The sequence below is a fragment of the Zerene cesonia genome, chromosome 10, assembly GCF_012273895.1.
Source record: "Zerene cesonia ecotype Mississippi chromosome 10, Zerene_cesonia_1.1, whole genome shotgun sequence".
NCBI lineage: Eukaryota > Metazoa > Arthropoda > Insecta > Lepidoptera > Pieridae > Zerene > Zerene cesonia.
Genome location: NC_052111.1, coordinates 1,273,051 through 1,285,085, shown reverse-complemented (window position 1 = coordinate 1,285,085; position 12,035 = coordinate 1,273,051). Strand labels below are relative to the sequence as shown.

At 33.9% G+C, this 12,035-nt stretch overlaps 1 protein-coding gene across 1 annotated transcript; it reads left to right on the top strand.

Annotated features, from left to right (window-relative positions):
• Positions 1-10,443: 10,443 nt before the first annotated feature.
• LOC119829647 (fork head domain-containing protein FD4-like) lies at positions 10,444-11,220 on the top strand. Its single transcript, XM_038352262.1, has one exon. It carries the CDS (start codon positions 10,444-10,446, stop codon positions 11,218-11,220), a length of 777 nt encoding a protein of 258 aa, XP_038208190.1.
• The last annotated feature ends 815 nt before the right edge of the window (positions 11,221-12,035 follow it).

Genomic DNA, 12,035 nt, shown 5'->3' with positions numbered 1-12,035 from the left:
AGTTATGAAAAATATATTGGCCCGCCTCGTCCTTAGATAATGTGGTGGATATAGATGCTGGTCATGTACTGAAAACAGACACAGGGTGATGCTGATGATTTTCTCTAAAAATTTAATATATTAATGTATGCATAATTTATTGTATTAATAATTATGCTAAAATATAATTACGATTTTTCTTCGAATACCGAAACGCATGAAATACACGATTACATTCTAAAAGGTTAGTGTTAAATTTACTTAGTTTGAATACAATGCAAATGACTTAAATGCATTCCCTATATACCATTCTTTATTCATAAAATATTCTTACGTGTTCTATACAAATCCCAAAGCACTAAGAATCGTTTACGTCAATGAAAAAAAGCTAAGAGCATTGCGTAGAGTTGCGTGACAGTAAGCGTCCGGGAGGAAACTCGCATTAAATTGAATTAAATGAAATTGATTTACTGAAGGAGGAGCGTGAGTGCCGTCCTTCGGCCCTCCAATATTCCGCTTCGTTCCGCCGGCCGCCACGGAATCTAGTAATTAATGCTATTAGATGTAAGTAGCTAAACTAGGCAACTAGATACATTTGTTTGGCATGTTTGTGGAACCCCTCAATTCTTTAAGTATCTTTAAATAAATTTCTGTTATGTGTCAATTGAAAATATTTGCTTGATTTTCTTGTATAACTAAGGCCTCTGCAATTAATTTACTTGATAGGGAACCCGAATCACTTAATTCCCGTTAATTTAAGGGATAGCTTATGTTATAGATATATAAAAATATTGAAAAATTAATAATGAGATAAGTATATTCGTCGATGTCGTTAGTAATCTTTTATATTACTGAGCACCTTTGAACAACCAGTTACACATTAGCATGATTTATTTTTTGCTTGTTTCGTTGCATAGTCATGCATAGAAATAAAAAGTATGATATATAGAGAGATTCTCTGCTTATATAGTAATTACATTTAACATTGAAAGCAAACAATGTAAAATTCTGCTCCGGACGATTAGTTTTGTACGGCTTATTAATTTAATTAATAGGAAAATAGCTTCCTGCAAATAATGGCACCGATTAACAACATCGATTTTTCAATACTTTCTCGCGAGCCGTTAGGAAAATATTAAAAACATTGATGATCACTCGACACGTAAGCAGTAAGATATAATCGGACGATTTACAGAACACGCGTTAAATATTAACAAAATGTTGTTATAGTGATTTATAAGCGATAATTTCGATACATAAAACATTTCATTATAGGAAGCGAGAATCATTATTCAAAGATTATTATTCATGACGAATGATTGCTTTTCTTTTGTGAATCTTACAATGGCGTCTGTTCGTTTTACCATTTGCGCGATCGCCCGGTCTCTCATTGTGCTAGATGTTTTGTTTCGGCGTGAACGCGGTCTTTTCACATCGAACACAGAACTCTATTCTAAATTTAAACGGACAAGATTGATGGGCATAGACACGACCTGTGACACGCACTACCGAATACATACCACACAAACGGCCACCCGATTGTGTGGAATGTGCTTTACTTCACCCTTTATACGTAATTATTAATTGCGTCTTTGATAAATATCTACATTTATTCGGATACGATCAAAGATAAAATGTTTGTGTATTGTGTGGAGCTTATTAATTTTGTTAAATTGGCAATCATCATTAAGTATACTAAACATTTAGATTAGTTTTATCGAAATATACATAATGGCAATCAGTTTGATTATACTAATTGCCTAATTAGATACCTACTACTTTTAATAAACGAATACGATCGCAACATTAAACGGATATTTCATTATTTTATGGCATTTTAATATTATTTTGCATAAATTGAGAAACAGATCTAATTTTATAATGTTACGAGTTATAATTTGATTTAAATAAGTAAAATGTATTTATTATTTATATTTTATTTACACTATTTATTTGTTATATTTTCTAACATAAGATATAAATGTTACCTTAGCTTTACCAAAGCAATATTTAAACTTTATAAAATCTAAGACGCAAAGTTCCAGCTGCAAACAGAACTAGAAACAAGTGAATTGGAGTTATTATAGGCTAATTCGAATGTTTGGGAAACAGCCTCGCGTGAAATTGGCCCAAGAGCGGTAGTTAGGGGCGCCTTGTAATTTGTGGGCCGCCTTCTTCGAAAGTTGAACAAACTATCCGTAACCTAATTTTAACTTTGTTAATACATTACAGTCTAATGTATTTCTAATATGTTATTTTTTGTTTTGAACGTAATTGTTTTTTTTTTTTCGAAAATCCAGCACTTTTTATCTTAAACGTTTAAAGACAAAATATGGTAGATGTACCTACCTCACTATTGTTTTCTGTGTAGGATTCCTGATTGTAACGAAAATACCACTATCGTTTTTGTTTTAATTCTAATACTAAGCATTAAGTCAACAGTACGGTACGCTTCGATTATATCAAGTGATAACTTCTTCGATTATATCGCTGATATTACATATCAAGTTATTTCGCTTTTTCATGCGCTTGGCTGAAAAGGTTAGCTACAAAATGTTTAAATATCTGTAAAGTTGAATTATGGACTACTGTTGATATCGTTGAAAATATCCATGTCGATAGTTTCCTTATTTAAAATACGAATATATTGAAGCGGTTACATACGGGTACAGACATCGAGTTAATTTTGAATTTAGTACATTGCTATAGATGAACTAAATTCATGTAAAGAACATACCTATATTATGGCTATGTTCGATTGAATGCAGTAGAACCGAGTTGATAGTATAACTGCAGTAGCTGGTCGCCATTATCCTTTCATTAGTTCGTTGATCTATAAGAAACTGAATAAGACTCTAAACATTTACCACTTTGTCATTTTAAACATTAAATACTTCATTATATGTAAGATAAATAACACATACTCACTCACAGTGTGTGTTTACACACTCACACACAGTGTTTACTGTTTGTAAGCATTGATTTTGTTCGCAATATATTCATTCTCACGTACTCAGCAACAGAATTTAGTCTAAAATCTAAGATCTTTTTTTCTATTATATGTATGTACTGAAGATATAAATTTCTTATTGCTTATATGTGGAACTTATTTAAAGTATGGAGGCGGGTGTTTGCATCTCTGCCACAGATAATTAAATTTAAGCTTTTATGGGTGTCATCGTTAATTTTAGTTTAAGTACACTGTTTTTTTCGTTCCAAATAAAATGATTTTTTTAGTTAATACACGTAATTTCTCGGTTCGTCTTATTAGAAAAACATGACGTGTTGTTCATACAAAAGGCTGTATCGGATATCTTACGAAACGAAATAAAGTGAAGAATCAATGAGTTGAATGCAATATGTGCTTTATAAATCTTGTCACGTAAATATATTCTGCGTTTGACTGTTCTTGTTGACACTGCCGTCTACTACGAGTCCAGAACATCCACAATAATGATTCCCAACCATGCAACACTCTAAATATCACAAATTTTCATTTCTCATTACCATATCCGATAACAGAACGCGGATACTAACATAAATAAATGTTTAAGTTGTTAGTACAAAAGACTACAATTATGAAGGGCAGAGAAACGAAGCGGCGTGTTCCGAGTCTGATTTTTATCTCAAACGGTGAGCCGACATTTCCATCGCGGTAATTACAGAGTTTAGAACCTAGAGTGAATTATTAGACGCGCCGCGGTGCCGTAATCAACACAATAATTGTTATTTGCGGCTCTTAGTGTTTGGTGAGCGATTTTGTGGTCGCTAGCAACGCTCCGAACCAAATTGAATTTTATACAATTATCCAAACTGTATGAACGATTTCTAATCGCGCTGTGTTGGTACTGTTTCGTGATCTTGTATTGAGGGTAATTAGGGTAATTTAAACTTTGAATTATTTGGGTAATTTTAATTTCATATCGATATTGGTTTTGACTTACTCATTTGTAATGATATTTATGGTATAAAGTGCTGTATCTCATATTTTCTATTAGCAAGAAAGTCCAATGATTATTATAATAGTTATACTGTAGTCCACAGACAGGCAGCAATTGTTATTTGTAAAGTTCTATGTAAGTGAGTTCTTCGTGTCATTACTTTTACAATTGTTGATCTAAAAAAAAGCTTTGTTCAACGATCTTACCCACTGATTTTTTAATGAAAATACGATTTAAACATGTCAAAAGCTGTATTGGGCTTAATCTTGAATTATTTTCACGATCTAAAAATACGAAAAGCGTAAGAGAAAAATACCTCCTGTTAGTGGAGCCAAATCGTATATAAGCCTTATATTATGCTATTATATAAATACAAGCATAGTGATAGAAGTATTATATTATAAAGAAGCTGCAGAAGTGTACCTACCCGGGTGCGAGTTGGGCCAATTCGCGCCGAAGTATGCTCGACTCTCATATATATTTTTTTAAGTCACAGTCGGCATTGGAGCTGTTGGGACGACTGATGGCAAACGCTATCGCGCAACCACCGCCCATGAACATTTAGAGAGGCATAAGGTCCATTGCAAACCTGACGCCTATACGAATGGATTCCCGACTTTAAATTGGGAAGGGATTAGGAAAGGATTGACGAGAGGAATATAGGATAGGACTAGGAAGGGTAAGAAAAAGGATATGAACCTTCGGCTCCCCCACTCACCGAATGAAACACAGCTATTTCACGCCGGTCTTCTGTGGGGGTGTGGTACATCCCCGGTGCGTGCTGGTCCAATTCGTGCCGAAGCATACTCGACTACCACATACAAAAAGTTATATATACCTTTAATAGTAGCTATTAAAGGTTTCTCAGGTTAGTTGTACAAGATAATATTAAAGTATTCTTACTGTTGGTGAAAAGATGATGACAAAAAGAAGAGAGATGATAAAAGTTACACATAAGGATGTAAATATCTGTTCAAAAAACAAGAATTTTTACTAAGAATGTACATAAATCTTACAGATATTCTGAAAGTGCAAATCGTAAAATTTTACATTCATTTAACTTATCACAAGCTATTATGTTTTTACGTAATAACAATTATATCAACAGTAATCTCTATAGCTTTAATTAATATTTGTAATGACTTACCCACTTCTACTCAAGATTATTACCAAAAACAAAATAAAAATATTCCCATCAACTGTGTGGTTAGTGATTTATATTTCACGTTTGTTAATTTCATGGGTATCAAAGATATTACCTACACCAGGCTATTAGCACTAAAGGAATACAGGTTCAAGCTAGGCTATCGATAGCAATTTCACTAATTTTTAAATGTTGCCAACATCAGCTACCATTCGAAGCGTTATAGCGCATTTTTATTTGTATCGTATTCGTTAAATTTATATAATAAAAATTATTCAAAGACGTTACAAAGTTTGTATTAATGAAATTAAAAGAACCGCGTCTTTGATGTTTTTTGCTGCGTTCGCGATAAAATCAATTTGTATGTAGCCATTGAGTTTTTTTAATTTTACGCTAGATGAAGAACCAGACTTTTTAAGTGCGAATATTTTAAACGTTATTGATTAGTTTTGCCTATAATGTTTGAGGTGCTTACGAAAAATGAATACACATGAGAAATATTATGTAAATAACTACATTCGCGTTTTAGAAATATGGCAAACATTTAATTATCTATACTAAAGTTGTCATTGGACTCACGAAAGACTGAATCCGCTGGATTTTGATGACTTTTCGTAGGATGATTTGTCTTCGCTTGGATTAGTATAATAACTAGTCAAATTTAAAAAAGTTACAAAATCTCCACCTGGACGGAGCCGGAGTAAGCAGCTTCTACAATGTTAGGTATATTTCTAACTGTGACCATTCAAACTGCCATACTTCCAGCATATGCACCTATACATTGTATACCTATGCATGTAATTGCTCTAAGCTCTTATACAATTTTGCTCAATCAAACAAAAGCCAACACGATCTAATTACGAAAAGCCAAATTGCATTACAAAAAAGCGAAGTTAGCAATTTGTTCTCGTAGGGCGGCGTCCCTCGCGAATTCATTATCAGTTTGTACCGACGCTTCCGTTTCCGACGACCGGTATTTAAGCTCCGTGTAAGTGTTGCCCAATGAAATATATCGCTTGAATAACATACAACGCTGGATTTATTTAGACTTGCAAACTGGAATAGAAAAAATGTGAAAATACATGTTTTTAAGATCTAACTCTCTAATACTCCCATCCCAACGTACAGAAGAATTAGAATATTCTTAATTGTACCTATAAAGCTATACGATACAAAACTTAAAAGTAAAAAATGAATTTTATACAAGAAACGTTGCTGCTTACAGAGAATCTTATTATCTGTCGATGGATTAGGCATCCTGAATTCAAGATTACATAGAATAATATTAATTGTGACGATTAATATTTATTATTTTCTTTATTAATCTTAAATCAATGAATTAATTGTAAGTGATATGATTTCTCGACATATAGCTAGAGTGGAATGATCTTTGTATACTGACAATTTACATACATTTAGCAAGCTAGGGACTAGTCAGCGCAATATAAAATATTCATTGGATATAAAATAAACATTTGATACATTCCATATAGTTTTTATCAGTTTGATATTAACTATTATCACTTTTTTCATTTCATTCTCACAACCAAGTAAATGTAAAATAGTGTACTGTCTATATACGCAGATTAAAAAAACATAGTAACAAAAACAACACATACTCTATTACGTAGCTTATTATTGTCAGCATTGTATAATCAACATCATGAAAGTCTCAAAAGCCAGTGCAGTGATTGGTACGGCTTGACGTGACTTCGTTTGCACAGTTGTAAAGTAAAACTAACATAAACATTGATACACTGTACAGAGTACACACGAACCTTCTGTTTTGTATCGTGGCTGCAAATTTGAACACGCTGCTGTTATTTATTGGATAGTTTTTTGTTTCATTTTTGTAGGGAACTCGGTTTTTATTTTTGCTTTATATTGTAGAATCTGTTTGAGGTAATCAATTAATTTCTCCGTGAATTAAAATTAGTCATATATGTGAACCTTAGCAGTGCGCGATCTTTATTTAAACTAGGTAGAGAATGAGAAATTTTTATTGAATTCATCATGGAATGAGTTTACAAACAGATAATATAATCTAAGTGACTTTGGCTCTATAAAATTAATTTTTATATACCTTATATATGCATATAGGCTATATATATACAGTTTATATAATACATTCATGAATAAATAGAATAAAAAAATGTACTGTATAACACAATGTACCATGTAATATATAAATTAATATGTGTACTTTATCGATAAAAATACTGCCTTATTGTTTGTCTGGTAATCTCTTCTAGGTTAGAACAGGAAATGGGCATTTTATCATTCAAGCACTCCCGCAAAGTTATAGATTAGTAAGTTAATAAGAAAGCAAAGGAAGCAATCAGCGGTAACCTTAAGACCGCACTATAAATTATTTTGTTGTATATATAATTTTTTTTTGCAAAATGTAGTATTTAGTGTAAATATCCTTAACTGTTTCAAGCTAAACCAAGTAAATCCAATTAAATCCGTCCAGTAAAAACACACGCTCATATTTGCGCTCAGGCGCGACCAATGATATATAACGTTTGTTAATTAGGTTATCTGCAGCGGCATCTATAAAGGGCGCAGGCTTAAAAGGCTCGTTGATATTAAAAATGCCGCTTATAACTTTTATCATAAATCACCCTCTGGCCAAATCGCGAGGGCGCGCGAAAAAATTTTTCGTTTCAAACAAAAAAATATGCAAGTAACGACGGACGTACCCTGAGAGCTTTTTTAAGTTCGAGATGGTGTTTAGAATTAATTATCTCAAATGTCTTGGCTTTAGTAATGGCGAAGTGCTGTCACTGGGAGCGTGACTTGGGAATGATTTTACTATTTCGTAGCTTCGATTTGTATTGTGGAATAATGATTTTCTAGTATACGTTGAGCTTTTTCACCAAGGGTAGTAATTATACCTACATTACATTCATTAATTTATTTAATTTTTATAAAAATAGTATCAATACTGTCGTTTATACATTAATTTCCATATATTTCGATGTGTATATTTTTATAGGTAGTAATTATTCGTTATGTCTTCAATTAATATTTCCTTTAATACTAAACGCCCTTGTCCTTCCACAAATGCGACTAACTGTGGCGATATTGAATTAAAAAGTTTCTAGAAGTTTGTTAGATAATTCTTACAATAGTTGAAGAGATGAATTCCAATCATGTCATTACATAAATGTTTCAGTCGTTAAATAATTATAAATTCCGTGTAGATAACGGTAAACCAAACATTTCATTAATCTAAAATCCAATTGCATTCAGCAAAAGCAATTTCCTAATGTGTTGATATAAGTACTTAGTACATTCTCATCAGCGCAATTACTTTGAAATTTTCAATTACCTCATGCGGTCATACGGTACAAAGATAAACATCTAGTGTAATGAATCCCATGAGATCTCGTGGAAAGCGTGGGTGATTACCGGCTGCTTCCCTCTAATAATAAAACATCGACAAGCCGCCTTTATCGACTGCCCGCTCGATAAGCATCCGTGACGAATTCGCAGCACTCGCGCTATGCTCGCATGCTTACATGTCTGATATAAAAACAGCCTATGTAATATCATGCTTTGTAGAATTCTACTCTATTGCTTGGTCAAAGAATTCATAATGAAATAAAGGTGTATACCTATAAGCTGTTCTAACACGCCTAAAAGGAAATGACCGAGATATTGTATCGATATAATTTTATTTCCAATTATAATACTTGTCTTTTTACGTTTAACGTTTCGGGTAAAATTAGTGTTACGTGTTTATGAATAATATTTTGGATTTTACAGTTATATTTATATAATTACTAAGAAAGTAATGAACTGACGGAGAAAAATAAGGCCAATAAATGCTTGGAGCAAAATTAAACATACTTTTCACAATGTATGATTTGTCCTATACACATAGTAGGGGACAAATCATACGGGGTAGTTTACAAAATGCAGATTCAAAGACATACCTACCTATCCATAACAAATGCGTACGTAGGTAGCTAATTTAGTGGATTTTAATCATTTGATAAACGTGTAAATAGTTATAGAATAATAGATAAAAAAATCTTATAGAACAAGCTTTTATGAAAAAACTAGCTGCGCCCCGCGGTTTCACCCGCATAAGTCCGTATCCCGTAGGAATATCGGGATAAAAATTGTTATTCCGGTTGTCCAGCTGTCTACCAAATTTCATTGCAATCGGTTCAGTAGTTTGAAAGAGCAACAAACACACACATATCCTTACAAACTTTCGCATTTATTATGTTAGTAGGAAGTAGGATTATGCAAATACAAGAAAAAGCCTTGTGGGAGCTTTTTCATGTTTTAGCAATTTTGAAAGTCCTATATGGTAGTGAAATGTGTGTATCGAGATATAAGAGGTATCAGATAGGTTATATAGATAGTTTCTCTGCCTACCCATTTCCGCAACCCATAATATACTGATCGCATAATGATTAGCGGGTTATCGTACACCCGATGTATCCTTCGTTTAGATACTTGAATTGATTTAATAAATTCAAATTTAACATTCGCATCTGTCTTCCGAAAAGTAATCTTTTGTTGTGTTATTTGTGAAGCGTTATTTTTATTTTAGCCTGACTGTTACAGTTCAGTCACCTTCTGTGTCTAGGAAGTAAAAAATTAGTCGTGTCCGATTCGTTTTTTGTTACTTCTAAATCGTTGAATCGTATAAAAACTGTGTACTTACTTTCTATAAATATTTACCATCAAGATAACTATTCACTGGCGAGCTTTCATTTATGTGATCCAATGTGAAAATATTTTAAAGAGTAAATATTTTAAAATGTCTTTTCAGTTAAAAGTTACATACTCGTATACCAATCATGACCGTAAGCATTACACTGTAGGCATAAAGACAGAATATAGGTAACCTAACTTTTAAAATTTTTGAAACAAAATGTTAAGAGCTGGATTTTACTAATATCATAACTAATTTATTCAAGCCAGCTTCAGTTAATGCAATTTGTTATATTAAGACTACGTAATGATATACATTCATCGTTGAATTGGTGCATAATTCAAATCTCTTTTTCTGTATCATTGTAATTTACATACGCTAAATAAAAAGCGGTGTCATCACAAAGGATGTTTGGAGGCAATATAAACATAATATCAATTTAAATTCCTTGTTAGTGAGCCGACATCATACCTGAAAGTTTTCGCTTCCCATTGGTTGCGTATCCAGCCAATCAAAAGCGAGAATCTAGCGGCTCTACTCATACACAGTGGGACCCCTACAAGGCGGGCGGGTCAACCGCCAAGCTCTCCGCACCTCAGTTCTTTTTCACACCTCGTACCGAAGTGACGTGACTACACGCTGTGCCGGTTATACAATTTAATTTTTTAACATTATCTTGTTGCCGGTCCTGAGTGGAAGTGACCATGCCGCGACCCTCACGTGAATCGTACGGTGATCAAAAACCACCTTATTCTTACATTTCATTAACAGCTATGGCAATATGGAGTTCACCGGAACGTATGTTGCCGCTGTCAGAAATATATCGGTTTATAATGGACCGATTCCCTTACTACAGAAGAAATACGCAGAGATGGCAGAATTCATTGAGACACAACCTTTCTTTCAACGATTGTTTCGTGAAGGTGCCACGAAGACCGGACAGACCTGGCAAAGGAGCTTATTGGACTTTGCATCCACAGGCTTTTGATATGTTCGAGAATGGATCCCTATTGCGTCGAAGAAAAAGATTCAAGTTGCAGAAAGGTGAAAAAGATAATCTAAACGCTGAATTGGCCGCCCTGGCGAGTTTTAATAGGGCATTTTTGGCTCGACAAGCGAATGCGCCACCTCCGCCGTCGGCATTGCCCAGCGCAAGTTTGTATACGCCTCCAATGTGTTCACAAATGAGTCCTGAGCCCGCTGAATTACCGGAAGTAGCTGTTACAGTTTTACCACGGGAGAGGCCACGAAGAGCATTTACAATAGATGCTTTGTTGGAGCCTGAACCACCGAGATCGTCTCCCTCACCTCCTCAGCCGATGATAGCAATGCAAGTGATGCCTCCCATTCCGAGGCTGGATTTGTCAATGCCCTCGCCGTATATGCTAGCAGCGCAAAGGTATCAGGCAGAGTTATTGCAAGCGGCCGCCCATGCCCTTCGTCCCTGCTACCTGCAGCCAACGCTGCTTCCCGTCGCGTGACATCACCAAGATCTTGTGAACTGTTACAACATGTGCAATGCTAGGTTGTAAGTACAGATTTATGAGAAATATTCAAGTTATCACAATACTTCTTTGGTTCCCGTTAAATCTTTATAAAGTAAAATTTATTATTACTCAATTGTTTTGTTCCTATGTGTAAATAGTATTTGGTTATTTTGTTAGTAATTTGTAGTTTAAGGCTCGCGTGTTTGCCGACGGTGTTGTGAGAGGCCTACATACGCTAATCCATTTAAAGTTTTTATAAACCAGCAACCTCATAATCAACGACATATATTTAAGTGATCTCAAATTAGACGTACTTTAAAATTAATAGATGTTCGTGCTAGTGATGATAATAATTTATTTATTTAGTGTTTGTAAATATTCTCTCAAAAGAACATTCCATGTTTAAATGTTAGTGAAGTTATGGAAAATTGTAAATAGTATTTATTTGGCTTCGACGTTATATTGTAGATAAACATATATTATTCGCTTTGTAAATAATTTTCCTTGTTATAGTTGTAAGCAGTATATTAAAAGAAACAATTATTATGGTACTTGCATCTTGTTTTATTGAATTTGTTCAACTTGGTTATTCTATCTGGGTGGTAAACGATAAATTTAATCAGATTATTACGCTTTTTACCGGAGTGTTGAAGTGTTACTAAAGTTCCTAATCCTTCGTGGGGGGTTTGAGTTAGAGGAGAAATTTTTGAATGGTAAAAAATGAACGCGGAGGTGGTCCGTTTCACGCTGTAACGACCGCAACGACCCACATTTGTGATCTAATAGGTCGTGATATTGCTACTTGAACA

Coding starts and splice junctions, on each gene's coding strand:
- LOC119829647 (XM_038352262.1), top strand. CDS start 10,444: ATGCCGCGACCCTCACGTGAATCGTACGGTGATCAAAAACCACCTTAT.